The sequence below is a fragment of the Procambarus clarkii genome, chromosome 91, assembly GCF_040958095.1.
Source record: "Procambarus clarkii isolate CNS0578487 chromosome 91, FALCON_Pclarkii_2.0, whole genome shotgun sequence".
Lineage (NCBI taxonomy): Eukaryota > Metazoa > Arthropoda > Malacostraca > Decapoda > Cambaridae > Procambarus > Procambarus clarkii.
This window is the reverse complement of record NC_091240.1, coordinates 12,009,413-12,024,763: the sequence shown is the minus strand read 5'-3', so window position 1 is coordinate 12,024,763 and position 15,351 is coordinate 12,009,413. Positions and strand designations below refer to the sequence as shown.

General features: G+C 41.8%; 1 protein-coding gene across 1 annotated transcript; it reads right to left on the bottom strand.

The window, feature by feature from the left end:
* Window positions 1-988: 988 nt before the first annotated feature.
* LOC123774058 (alpha-(1,3)-fucosyltransferase 7) lies at window positions 989-13,689 on the bottom strand. Its single transcript, XM_045768179.2, is given in 4 exon segments — window positions 989-4,753; window positions 6,171-6,313; window positions 12,390-13,616; window positions 13,618-13,689. Coding segments are annotated over 4 exon segments (1,683 nt in total). The 5' UTR covers window positions 13,681-13,689; the 3' UTR covers window positions 989-4,503.
* Between the last annotated feature and the right edge of the window lie 1,662 nt (window positions 13,690-15,351).

Below are 15,351 nucleotides of genomic sequence, written 5' to 3'. Positions count from 1 at the left end.
ACTCTCCAAAATCAGATATTATGTTCCTAACTCTGCTCTCCTCTCACTATATTATGCACTAATCTACCCCTATCTTAATTATGGTATCTGTGCATGGGGGTCTACCACTGCAAACCACCTTAAGCCCATCATCACACAGCAAAAATCTGCTATCAGAATAATAACTAACTCTGCTTTCAGACAACACTCAGCTCCCTTGTTTAAATCCCTAAACTTGCTAAATATTAACTCCCTCCACACATTCTCTTGTGTCAACTACATTTACAAAACCCTGTTCTTAAATGCAAACCATGCTCTGAAACTCTCCCTGGACAGATGTAATAGGACCCATTATCACCACACCAGAAATAAATATCTCTTTGATATCCCCAGGGTCAAACTTAATCTGTGTAAACACTCTATGCAAATTAAGGGACCTAGTCTATGGAACTCACTCCCTAGTGAATTGAAAAACTGTAAAACTTTTGCCTTATTTAAAAGCAAAACCAAAAAGTACCTAACTTCATCTATTTAGTTTCCTACACTGAGCTTTAAATTTGCTCTGTACCTAGTGTTACCCAATCTCCTAATTTTTATGTAATATCAAACAACCTTATCATTGTGTTCATTGCTGTCTTCTTTTATGTGCTAGCCATATGCTGTATTGTGACTACCAATTTTTGTCAACTACCATTCAAGCTGTCATTGCAATCAATCTTATATTGTTTCTGCTGTATTGTGCCTACCAATTTGTTGTCAACTACCATTTTAAGCTGTCATTGCAATCAATCATAGCTACCTATGTGCTTTAATATACTGTACCTATAATTTTCTCTCATCTTTTTTTTTCATTCCATGTAATCTGTTATCATTTTTTGTCTATAAATTTTGCAAGTATTTACCTCCTTAAAATTTTCTTAGATTAAGGACCTGCCCGAAACGCTGCGCGTGCTAGTGGCTTTACAAGACTGTAATTACCATATTTGTATCCTCACATTCCTTATGTACATTCTTGTATATGCATAAATAAATAAATAAATAAATAAATGACCAAAGACTAACTACCCACCTGAAAGGGGAAAGAAGTTATCAGAGAACTATTGATGGATCCACTAGAAATAGGTGCTTCATTACATTCAATGCTGTTTTTTTAGGAAGGCTTCCTTGGCAACTACCTGTAGCTATCTCAACAAAAAGAACAAAAGCAAGAAAGAGACTCACAAAAGGCAAAGATGGACAAAAGCCAGTAATCCCTAAGAAGAACATCAACATTGGGTAACCCTACCCAATGTCAATCACGCTCGCTGTGGCCCAGCAACATTAGCAAGATATAGTGCTGCCAACACCAAACAGGATGTTGGCTGAACAATATCTCAATATGACAGCTTGGGAGCAATTGGAGTGGAGCCGCAGCACATGCCTAACCATGGCGAACCCATGAACAGTGCTGTGCATCTGACAAGGAGGATGAGATTTTTCCCAGGGATGAGGCCTTAATTAAAAAGGTATGGTGTCAAGGGAGTAAGGTGCCAAGGGACTGAAACCCCCTAAAACCCAAACAGGAAACTGGCAAAATAGAGCCAATTGAAGGGCCAATATAAAGCCCCCCACTTAATGGTCCCTGCAAGGGCGAAAGGGATGAAAGCAGAGAAACTTCTACAGAACCTAGAGCCAAACTGTGCATGCAAAATTCGTCTCTCTCACAACTGTTTGAGCATCTGCCGAGTAATCTGGGAACTCTCCAACACTAGCCGATGTCATGCATCCAAGCACAGCAGGGCCAGCAGTTGTAAGGAAAAGGAAGTCGACCGAGAATCCCAGACTAGCCCCAACCAGGACTGAATTTGCAACAGAAACAACTGGTACTTCTGTAAACTCAAAGTCCATAAAATAAGTGAGGAATATAAACACACAAAGCTTTATACTAAAACAGGAAGAAACACAAGCAAATGAGAAGATAGAGCCCAAAGGATGGTCAACACTAATCTGGAAGCCTGGGATCTGAAGGGCAAAGGTGTCATGAAGAGCACATGCAAACAGGGACACACAAGCCAAATACTCGATGGATTCACTTCAGGCATATAGGAACCTCCTGACCTGCCACCTGGTGTGAGTGTAAGATTTTAGCAGAGAAATGACCTGTCTACTGTGTGCCTAGTTTTAGAGCTGTTCATTACAACTCTAACAGTCTACAATCAATCCTACAATCCTACAATCCTAACAATCCTACAATCTTTATGCTCAATTAGTATTAAGCTTTTATGCTCAATTAGTATTAAGCTTTAGTCATTTAAGTTTTTCATGCCCGAAACGCTTTGCGTAATAGTGGCTTTAGGCATTGTATGTACTAGCTCTATCTATAAGTCCACCAATCTTTGTAAAAAATTTCTTGTATGTATGTACCTTACCTAAATAAACATTTATTTATTTATTTATTATTATTTATTTATAACACTAGGCACATTAGTCTTGCACTTAGCCTACCTGAAATATTTTGGACATATTTATTACAGCTAAATAATAAATGCTAATTAAAGCTGTTGTCTGCTTTATTTTCTTCTACCTTTCTGGTCAATTAATCTTTTAGAGAGGAGTGATCTAGTAGTCCCAGCTTCTTGTGCCTCTATGAGGAAGGAGGATTAGGTTTAGGCCTCTGGTCTACAGATGGATTTGTATGATCTGTGAGGTGTAACATATGTGTAGAGTTATCTAGTTGGTTAGCTACAGGAAGTTGCTGAGGGAGCCCTCTCAGAAACATCTTATAGAAGTACATGACAATAAAAATATGTGTACATTTGTTTTAAAAAAGAACTCTTATTTGTCTTGGCTTTATAGCTGACTTAGATTATAGTACCAAACGTTTACATAGTATGTTACACAGTACTGTCTAGACATGTACATTATATAACTACAACACTCTATATATATATATATATATATATATGGTACACATGTCATCTGAATACCAAAACTTAAAATTTAAGCTATACATCATAATTTATATAAAGGATAATATAGTACTTATTTTATGTTTATCCGAAAACAATGTTTAATGCTAAGCAATTATGGGAAGCTATCAAAATCCACAAAATTAAGATGATGCAGTCCAATTTAACAGTACAGTATTTAGCATATTAAACTGAAATATCACAGTGCTATATGTTAACTCTTAACTGATATGTACTGTACAGTTTTGCCCTTAGCCTACCTAAAATATTTCTGACATATTCATCACAGCAAAATATTAAACATTAATACTTAAGAGCTAAAGCTAACAACTGGTGGTACAGTGGTAACACACTCACCCCACACCTCACAAGCAATGTGGTCCTGGGTTTGAGTCCTGGCCAAGGAAGATTGACTAGGTGCCAATCTTTAACTGTTCGCCTCTATTCACCCAGCAGTAATTGGGTACCTGGTTATTAACCGATTGGCGGGTCATATTCCAGGGGGGGGGGGGGGAATTTGTGGCAAGGTTTACCATGAGCTAAGGAACAGGGAAACTCTCAGCTTGCTAACAGGAGTCAGAATAGTCTGTTCCTGAACCCACCTGTGTAACAATAATCAGAGCTTGCTGACGTGAAATAGCAAATTGATAGAGCAGACTAAAGTTCAGAAATAATAAAGAAATCATTGTAGAAGTATCAAAATGCATTAAAAAATTAAATCGAGAATGGGATTTATGGGCAAGAATGTTAGGAGGAAGCTGAAAACTGGTGCAAATGCCCAAAAAGTGTGAATTAAGCATATTGACAACCAGCATTGATTTTGCAATAACAGGAACCATAATGGGCACCAAATTACCCTGTACCTACAATCTTGGAAACCTTCTTCCAGATATAGGAAAAAGGGGTGTTAACATTGACAGTGGAGACAAGAGCTCCAAATTCCATCTCCTACTTACTGTACCCTGTCCATTAAATCCTGCTTAATGGGTCCTATTCTGTGTATCCTACATACTGAACCCAATCCAGTGAATCCTTCTCACTGGACCATTTCAGTGAACACTGCAGTAAATAGAAACAAATACAAATTAGTTATGACAAAGTAGGTAACTGCATTATATAGCCATGAGGTGCCAGATGTATATAAATCTGTAATGTTCATTTGCATCATGATCTTTTCAAATCATGTAGTGTTTTTAGTGTTTATAAAGTTACTCTATATTTTCTCATTGTAATTTTTAAAGTGTACCAAGGTAAATATGAATTAAATGTTGTAGAATCTAATATCAGATTGCACTGTGTGCATTAAAGCTTTATACTTAATTGTTTTAATGTACTGGAAATGCTTTTCCCAATAAGATAAAAAGAGTTAATCTGTAAAGACCCCTAATATTAAAATAGTACCCTAAAACTTACTAGCCTATTTATTTTTTAAGTACATTACTGTATTCCATTTTTTCATTGGAGAATAGCTGAATATATGACAGTTTATGTCAGTATGAAATCAAATCTTTATGCTAAAACTGTACAATAATTACATATTTTATAAAACTTTAATTTGATGGAATCTTTCACAAGGCTACAATTTTGTTAATGTGTGGGATTTCATCCTATCTTCCCAGGTCGGCGGGAAACAATGAGTTTGTTTATTCCAAAACACTTCCATATTATTGTAAACTTTGGGTACTGGATCATTATAGTTGAGCGCTTCACATATGCGGCAATAATGAAAGACTTGTGAGGCGAAGTATCCGTGTTCATTCAGCACCCGATATCTGGAGCGCCAGTCATGGTATTTGCTGTATGCCTCGGGGTTTGAAGCCAAGAACCTGCCAATGTATGTAATATTAATTAATATGATTTTAGTGGTTTGATGGTCTAATGACTTGTAGGCTTCAATGAATGATAGCAAAGAATGGGCATACATAGGAAATTCTCTTGTCTAAATATTGCAGTTCATTTGGCCAATGAAGCAGACTGGTCACAACAATAATAATAATAATAAAAATAATATTAATATTATTTGATTTATAAAAAATAGGACGACCTGATTACTTTACAGTGATTTCATAGTTCAGTATGAAATTGATATTTTTTATAAATCCACTAAAAACGCAGAGCATTTCAGGCATTCCTTAAGATTAATTTGAGTTTTAATTAGTACATTTCATGGTAATGCTTAAAGTATGTGATGCAATTTATCCAGAAGGTTATTATTTATCCAGAGGGTTAACAGTGTCAAACTCTGTCTTGTTTTTCTCAGAGTGTAGCTTGACCAGACTTGCTTTCGTACGACCTCCAAATCAAGACCGTGTTTTTTAATTGGATTTGACTTCTTTTCAGTGCGGGTCCTCTTCTGTATCCTACCTGCAGTATGAGTTAGGGGCCCAGCTTCACCCTGGCTGGTAGACAACCTTATTTTTTGGGTGGAGGCAGGTGGCAGATGTACTGTTAAATGCAGGTACTAGACTAAAAGGAGGTGGCCCCAGTTTTCAGGTCATTCTCGGTAGCACTTCTTCTGTGGATATCAATAATGCTCTGTTTACCTCGGCTCTATGTGATGATGTCAGGGTTTGGCAGCTCCACGTTCAGGTTGCCTTCAGTTGCAGTGAAGGAAATTTTCTCCAGGAAGTTCTGGTCAGATCTCAATCCCCTTTATGGGCTTCCATCATCCTCTGTCATGTTGTGCAGCTGCAGATTCCATTCCCAAATTGTTCCAAGTTAAATTATTCTTTGTGTATAATGAGCATTTATGAACTTTGACAACTGTATACTATAACTAAGAAAATAAGGTTCCAAATATATTTATCATAATCGGCTATAATTTGAGGATATTTAATTGCTAATTACTAATATTGTACAGTATATTGAAAAAATAAATACAGTAAATAACAGAAAACTGACTCAAGAACAAAATTGACTAGTGTAGCAAATCAAAATATGGCTATTTAATACATTCCCTGGTATTAGAGCAAGTGAGAATATCTAAAATGTTCCCTGATATCAAGAAATGTTTGGCTATCTTGAACACCACCTGGTATCATGGCATGAGATATTGCCCAGAACATTACCCCAGTAACACAATATGTGTGCAGTGTGATATAGTTGCAATTATTAGTTGCCATAACATCACAGAGAAATAACTCTTACTTCTCAACAAAAATTAGAATTGCATCTAAAATTGACCATATTTTTGCTTTTAATGTATAACTACCAATAAACTGCTTTAACAGGTTTCTTACTTACATTAGGTGTTTGGCAAGATGCCGAGGAGATGGAAAATCATTGATGTGTATGAATGAATTGGGTGGCAGGATCTTTTTATAGTCTTGCACTGGTGCCCCCATTACCACAGGAACAGCTCCCTTCCCCAAGGCATTCCACCAAACCTAAAGAAATATATGACTTTACAGTAGTAGAACAGATAAGTATCATTAGTGTATTCAAACTACTATACCTATCTTCAATGGCTGTGAATTATGCAATATAAAAGTTTGACTCACTGTCAGGAAGAACATGAAAAGTTTGATGCAATGTAAACCTTGAAAGATTGGTATGGATCCAGTCTAAAGTAGTCTGGTCTACAGAGGTCAGAGGCTGCAGTATATATAACCATACAGTGCAGCCTCCCACAAACCAGGAAGTTCCTATTACAAGAACTTCCAAATAAGAAAAAGGATTCTGTTAACCGAACTGTTCATTTGGAACATAGTTCCAGATTCCCCGATTTCTGAAAACAATCATTGAAAATATGTACTGATTTGGCATACCAATTTTTAGTCCAATCATATTTTCCCCAGTACAGTACAGTACAGTACAGTACAGTACAGTATAGTATTTTATGTGGGGTAGCCCCTTCGGCTCCCCGGAGCTAACCGGGCTGATATGAATGTATTAGACTCTGTCATCACTCAATGCACATGGAATTCTAGGCCTACCAGGGACCACGAGCCAGAACCTTGCCCTGCCTCAAGGCACGAGGAGCAATGGCTTATAGAAATCTTCGTATGGTTGGAATTCTATGTCTGCCATCAACCGAGTCAGGTGCCCAGAAAGGTAAGTGCCCCAAAACAAACCCCTATTCTGGTTAAAATATTACTACAGAGAGCCGAAGTAGTGGACAGAACTCCCCAAATGAAAACAAGCAAACGAGCATTATATCACCAAGTCACTGCACCGCCATCTGCGCAACCCGCCCCCCCTTCTCGGGAGGGAAAAGGGGGGAGCCCCAGATTCCCACACTGGCTATCCACACCCTAGTTCTGTGGCTGATGTAAATCTGGTAGGGTCGTGCACCTCTGGCTCCTGAGTTTTCCAGTTCTGTGCCTTGTGGTGTGCTTCTGTATGGTGCACGAGCCAGGAGTAATTTCACAAGTACTCAGGCTGCATGCGCCTAGGGTCTCCTTCCCTAAGTGCCCTGTAAGTACTGCCCTTGGGGCTTTGGGCCACCTTCCACAAGTCACCTTGGGGTCTACCTCCGCTGGGTCCTTTGCTGCTCGGTAATTGACTGCCCTGTGGAGTCACCTGAGGTGTTTCGTACACCTCTTTTTGCCTCTGAGTAGGGGGGTAGTTTTCATCACAGGTACTGTGGTACAGGTACAGGTACTGTACACAGGGTACTGTGCAACTAGTTTTCACCTCTCATAGCAGCCGGCTCTGTTCCGCCTGGGCACATTGTCCTCGTGCTGGGTTTTCTTTTAATTTTTGTTTCCTGCCTGGTAGGAGGTCTGCCCCTTTGTTTGGTCACACCCTTTTGTATCTTGGTGGTCCTATGCTAGGTCCTCCGTGAGTGTACACGTCCCGGGGGTTCAGCTTTGGCAGTTTGTTTAGTATTTTTTGGGTGCAAGTTAGCAAGTACCCTGCTTGCACTGTCCTTAGCAAGATAACGTGATAAAGGACCCTGCGAAACCCAGTGAGGGCTCTTTGGTCCGATGGATGCGACCCTTGGGTCCCCTCTCACTTCGTGCAAGTTTGAAGGTTGCTCTGTCCCCTTGTCTCAGGGTGACACTCACCAGTTGTGCCTCCGTCATTCTGCCTGTAGGGTTGTTGACACTTTCGACCCGGAGTCTTGCGAGTTTTGTTCCTTGTTTGTACTCCAATTCACCCAGTCCACTGATCACGATATGAGGGTGCAGGCAGCTTCGGCATGTCATGCTGAGTTTAGGTTGCTGCATTGTGCTAGATTGGTTGCTACACCAGATGCCCAGAGTCTGCTCCGTTTTGGTTATAGGGACCCAGACTTGGGGGAGTTAGTCACTTCGACTTTGGTTCAGTCTGCACCCCCCTTGTCCTTCGCCTGCTGATGTTCGTCCTGTTCCTTCCCCCTTGCTTCCAGCTCCGAAGTGTCTGAGGGTTCTGGGGTTGGTGCTGGGTTTAGTTTGTGTTGAGACTGTGGCGGTTTCGAGGAATGCCCCTTCCCTGAAACGGAAGCATTCGAGCTGTATCCTCCAGCCGAAGCTTCTGGGTCTGACCAGTGGGGCCCCCTTCATTCCTGCTTTTTCAGCAGCTCCTGCCTTTTCTTTTGAGGCGGGGGGTTTGGAGGACTGCCTGACCCCGGGTCCTCATGGGGAGGTTCTCGAGGCAGGGAAGGGATTGACTTGGGGGCCTTGGGCCCCGTTGGACTCTGCTTGGGTTTTTGTACCCTCTGAGCACAGAGGGTACCCTCTGTACCCTTGGTGTTACAAGGAGTGGGGTTTTCCTTTTCCCCTTCTTCGTACGAGTTGGATTTGGCATCTATCCCCTCCCTGGGGTTTGGTTCCGTCTTTCCGGAGGTTTTTGGCCTTTCGCATCTGGCCTCATGTGGTGTGGGAGGCCCTTGCGACTTACCTCCTGTGCGACCCGGATTACGCCTTCATAATGGATCCTTCTTCCTTCATGTATGGATCATCTTTTCCCTACTGGGTTCGTTATGAGGTTCCACAGTCGTCCTGGCTTGCGGACTGCCCCTTTTTCTCGTTGGAGGCATGGCGTTCATTCTGTTGATCCCGCACACTTGAGGGCATTAGGCTCATATGGTGGTCCAGATTTTCCTGGGGAGGGGGGAAGAGTTTGAGCACCTCAATGTGTGCTTGTTCACCCTGCCCTTCCTCAGGAGGTCCGTGTTGTGCAGGTTCCTTCCCTTTCGGCTGCGATGGTCGCTGAGGACTTGCACGCCTGTGGCCTGTAGGCTTCGGTCTTGTGGTTCTCTTCCCTTCTCAAGCTGTTCTTTGAGGAGGACGTGGAGATGCTTGGGGCCATTCCTGGGTCTGGTGCATTGACCTCAGCAGTGCATGCGTCGTCTGCTCTTTTGAAGTTGGTCGCGCCGATCCTGCTGGATGTGGCGTCGCTGTTTTTTGCTTCCCTTCTCTTGTGTCGGCAGACGGTGTTTATTTCTTCTGTGGAATCCGCTTGGGCCCCTGGCTCTTAGGATTTCTTTGCCTCTTTGCCCATTGCTGTTTGCAGATTCTGCATTTGTGCAGTATTTGCAGGCAGCTTCGTCTAGTTGTCGTCCCATGTCAGACTTGTTGGTTCTCCAGGGGGGGCCGGTGGGGAGTCTTTCCGGTAGGGTCGTGCCAGGGCTCGGGGTTCTTCCCACTTTGCTATGCCAGTGGTGCCAGGTTTCGGAGCCAGCTCAGCCTTCAGAACCGGCTCAGTCTGGTCTGCACGGTGATCGCTCTGTGCAGATGTCGGGTTCACGTAAGGGGCATTGGCCCTTTCACAGTTCATTCCATTGACTGAGCGATGGGAGGAGGCTCGCTCTTTGCTCACACCTGGTCCAATGATTTGTGAGCCCTTCGGGTCATTTCGTGCAGCCTGCGGTAGCGTTGGGGTGGCCCCTCCTCCTTCAGGAGGTTCGAGGTTGGTGGGGCAGGCCTCGTCTCCTGTGCTCTGTCATGTCATCTCGGAGTCTAGATGACCAACTTCCAGTGTGGTCCAGTGTGGTCAAAAGATCAACTAAAGGGTTGGTCTTTTGTTCTTTTGGAGTGGGTTTGCTTGGGCGTGGTTGAAACAACCTCGTCCCTCCGTTGGGTTTCCCGCCTATTTCCGGTTCCAAAATGGGACTGCACGGACCTCAGGTTCATTCTGGACTTGTTCTGTCTGAACCTGTGGGTTTATTGCCACTCCTTTTGGATGACTACTTTGTTCCAGATCCGTCTCCTCTTGGAGCTGGGCACTTGGATGGTGTCCCTGGACCTCTCAGATGCTTATTGGCATGTCCCGATTCATCCAGCACAACACAATGGAGGGAGGGGGTAATGGAGGGGAGGGCAAGGGGAACGGGGGAGGTGGGGATGGTGGGGACGAGGGGACAGGGAATGGAGAATGGTGGGGGGAGGACAAGGGAATAGGGGAGTTGAGGATGGTGGGGGAGGAAGAGGGGACGGGGGAATGGTATGGAGGATGAGGGGACAGGAGAGTGGGAGATGGTGGGGAGGACAAGGGGATGGGGGAGGGGGGAATGGTTGGGAGGACGAGGGGATGGTGGAGAGGGGAATGGTAGGGAGGACAAAGGGACAGGGTAGGGGAGGAAGGAATGGTGGGGAGGACGAGGGGACGGAGGAGTGGGGAATGGTTGAGAGGACAAGGGGGCAGGGAAGTGAGGAACGGTTGGGAGGACGAGGGGATGGGGAAAGGGGAAATGGTGGGGGAAGACTGGGAGACAGAGAAGGTCGTTGTGGCTGGCCAACGCACATGCTTTGCTGAGCCACAGCAATGCGTGGTCGGGTACAGCTACAGCTAGTGTGTGTGTATATATTATATATATATATATATATATATATATATATATATATATATATATATATATATATATATATATATATATATATATATATATATATATATATATGTCGTACCTAATAGCCAGAACGCACTTCTCTGCCTACTATGCAAGGCCCGATTTGCCTAATAAGCCAAGTTTTCATGAATTAATTGTTTTTCGACTACCTAACCTACCTAACCAAACCTAACCTAACTTTTTCGGCTACCTAACCTAACCTAAAAAGATAGGTTAGGTTAGGTTAGGTAGGGTTGGTTAGGTTTGGTTATATATCTACGTTAATTTTAACTCCAATAAAAAAATATTGACCTCATACATAATGAAATGGGTAGCTTTATCATCTCATAAGAAAAAAAATTGAGAAAATATAATTCAGGAAAACTTGGCTTATTAGGCAAATCGGGCGTTGCATAGTAGGCCGAGAAGTGCGTTCTGGCTACTAGGTACGACATATATATATATATATATATATATATATATATATATATATATATATATGTAAATGTAAAATGTAAATGTTCGTTTGTTCAAAATTGTTAATCTCTGAAAGTTCTTCACCGATTGCTCTGAAATTTTCGCACAACGTTCCATTCGTATCCAAGCGAATTTTTATGTTCATAAATGTCATAGATGTCATGTCTGTGACGGGAAAAACTGGCTTTTTGGGAAAAACTGAGTTTTTAATGTGAGGGAAATCTTCGAAACCTCTTTTACCAATTGCTTTGAAATTTTGACACAATGTTGCATTCGAATAGGTGAGTGTTTTTATATACCAACTATATACATGCCTCACCTATGACAGGAAAAAACATGCTTTTTTGAAAAACAGAACCATCTTTTAGATGCAAGAGCAACACAGGCTGTAATCTCTGCAAGTTCTTCACCAATTACTTTGAAATTTTAACACAACGTTCTATTCGAATACGTGCATGTTTTTTATATACCTACTATATAGATGCCATACCTGTGACAGGTATATATATATATATGCACAAGGGTACTTATTTAATGCAAGGTGAACTGAAGCATTAGGCGAGAGGAAGTGTGGCCAACCATTTGTGTTCCTCCATGGATTTGAACTGGAGATTCCTGGTTGTGAGTCAAGAATGAAACCAACTATACAACCGAGACCCTTATGTACAGGTATTGATCATTGCCAGGTCAATCGGTGCAGTATCCATCTCATAATTACTACAGTAATAACCACCAAACTGGTCCTAGCATCAGCAACAATTATAATATGCAATTAACGTGAGTACAACTACTACACTTATATAGTTAAAGTCACGTGTGGGTGACAGTAACATTCATCATGATTTTATACAGATTTATATGTAAAAGAAAGTAAAAAAACCAAAAAACAAAAAAGTCCTATTGCATACCAGATGAGATCGGGAGATGACGATCTGAGTCAGTCTTCTGAGAAACTTCAGAAAAACATTACTACCTTCCCTGCCTATAAAAATGAAAATAAACATCAGAAAGATTACACAAGATGGTGACCAATAAAAGCCAAGGATATCATAATGAATCTTGCATTTGTCCACCAAGATAAATACTAGTGGAACACAAGACGTTACCAGCAGCACAAGAACAATCTGATACATATACAGTATATACATACTGTACATAATAGCATTTCAAATATTGTAGACCAATAGTGTTGAATCATTGAAAAAGTTACATAGGAATATAGACATGCTTACCTTCTCTGTTATATATTCACGACAATCTCCATTTTCAAATGCTAAATAAAATTTGTAGTCATTAAGAGCTTCACAGTCCTTAGTGAAATGTCCCGGACACTTCAGGTTGCCACAGCCTCCATATGCATCTACTTCCATGTGCTTCTTCAGTTCTCTCACATATGCCCATCTTCTATTTATACCCCCACAGTTTGATCCTAGTATTGCTACAGTTTTTGGCTTTAGTTTGAAATAATCAACGTATTGATATGAGGCAGCCTCGTCTGGAGACATCTCCACTGTTCTACCGTACGGTACTGGGACATCACTGTCCATCCTGTAGCTCATTGACCAATTGAAGTAACCATTGTAATTTGCCATATTATTATCTTTAGCCACCATAAAGGTGTTGTATGGAGACTCATCTGTTAACCAGATCCATCTTTGACTTATTTTGGTTCGGTTTGGGAAGGTGTGAGGTCCTTCCGTGCGATGGAGATGGATCAAAATAGCATCTGCTGTCTTTGCTGCCTCGTCTCTGTAAGTAAGCCTGCAGTTGTGAGCAGAACATTTACGAAAGGGGTCTTTTCTTTTCTTGCCATATTCCTTGAGTAAACGTCTTTCAATAGCAGGACCACTTTTCCAAACTAAAATACTAAAAGTTCTATTTTTCACTTTACCTATTTTTTCATTTAAATACAGTCTTCGTCCCAATACAGACAACCTCTGTACTTCATCTTCATTTAAAGATCTCCAGTTCTGAACACTTCCCCAAGAAAATGAAGCATTCTCTACTTTGAAATTATCTCCTTGTTGCAAGGGAAGCTCGTGAAAACTGTCATGTGCTTCTAGTTCTGTTACTTGCATTTCGTCAATATTTTCATCTTCCAAATGATTTCCATTAGTATCAGGTTCAACCGAATTTACTTCATTTGCAGCATCAGCATCCAGTATATGACCCTGTTTAACATCTCTCTCATTGGCCTCCATATCCAGAACTTCTCGAGCAGAGTTCTCCTCCTCGTGTACACCAAAGCTGAGTTCCTTCTTAACGACGGGTACAGGGGGGGTCAAGCGTTCTCTCACAGACAGCAACTGAGGCAGAGCCCCTTTTTGGTGAAGTTCTTGAAGATATGCATCAGGAGACACGAACTGCCCAGAACCAAGAACTGCCTGATCATGCACATTAGACCTAAGGTGGTTTCTCTTCGTGAATGATGTATATAATATATTGAGAGCAACTAGTAATACAGATGAAGAGTAAGAGCAGCCAGTGGAGTCGCCATGCCTTCGCCACTCGCCGTAGGTGCATTATACCCACGGTGCATAACCTAGAAAAAATAAATACGTTATAGCCTACAGTAATATAAACTTCATAAAGCACATGAATCAATAAATTATGTATCTACTGTTATATGGAATGGCTTAAAAAAAATGGGTTTCAATTTGAAGCTATAAAAATAATATGCTGTTAGAGAAATGCATAAATTTTAACTGGAAGAACAAGAAAAAAGACTGACAGTGATCCTTAAACAAATTAAAAATTTATTGAATTTAATATCAAGAAAATGGAAGGAGAGCTGAAGTTCTATCCTGCAATCACACTTGGCAAGTGCGTACATATGTGCGCACACGCACGCACATGTATGTTTCATGAATCTGTACACCAGTTGATTGACAGTTGAGAGGCGGGACAAAAGAGCCGAAGCTCAACTCCGCAAGCATAACGATGTGAATAAGCACACACACATAAAACAAGTGATATAACAAGCGGTGTCTCTCAAGGGTCAGTACTTTGATCTATACTGTTCTTGACGTACGTGAACCACCTTCCTTGAGAGACAGCTCACTACATGTAAATGATTGATGATAACGTGCCCAGCCACTTTGGCTGGACGGTCAAGCGACGGTCTCCCTTCATGCAGGTCGACGGTCAATCCCCGACCTTCCAAATGGTTGGGCACCATTCCTTCCCCCCGTCCCATCCCAAATCCTTATCTTGACCCCCCTTCCCAGTGCTATATTGTCTTAATAGCTTCCTTTTCATAGTTCCCTTCCCTATATGATAACGTAAATTTTTAGAGAACTTTACCTGAGGAAAACTACCGGAACACGGCAAAATGTGGACAAGATGCAAGGAATGATGTGACAAGTGGCTACTGGAGCTCAACCCAACCCAAAACAACGAAGATGGCAAAAGGTAAATGGAAGCCGAAGTGTTATATCAGCTGAAATGACAACAAGTAATTTCCAGAGACAGCTTTCTGAGCAAGATAGCTTCCAGAGTTAGAAAAAAAAAACAGGTCTCAGAGTCAGAGGAAGACATCTTCCAGAATCAGGGGAAGACCTTCCGGAGCCAGAGGGAGAGAGTTTCCAAAGTCAGGCAGACAACTTTCAGAGTCAGAGAAACAGCTTCCAGAGTTAAAAGGGACACAGCTTCCAGTGTTGACCAGACCACACACTAGAAGGTGAAGGGACGACGACGTTTCGGTTCGTCCTGGACCATTCTCACAATCGACTTGAGAATGGTCCCGGACGGACCGAGTTGGACATCACACCCGACCCCAAAGGCCCACATAAACACGATTACAATGTGAGCGGTGAACGTCACAATGCCAAAGAAAGGTAGGTTTCAGAAATCTCAACAAAAGTGTTTCTTTCCGTGTTCCCATTGCCGGAGACAGGAAGCCAGTGGCAGGTACCTATTTACTGTTAGGTGAAAGTAAACGTGCCCATCTATTTCTGTCCCGCCCGGGGATCGAACCCTGGATCTCCGATGGTGAGTCAAGAAAGAAGACCACTGTACTACAGGACTTCATAAAACGTGTACAGAAACGGATGACAAAGTTAATCCCAGGAATTACCTCTTTTACAAAGATATTAATTAGCTTAATTTACATTCTACAAACAGACGAAGAGTGAGAGGTGACATTATTGAAGCATGCAAATGGATAAAAGGATATAACAAAGGGGGATATAAAAG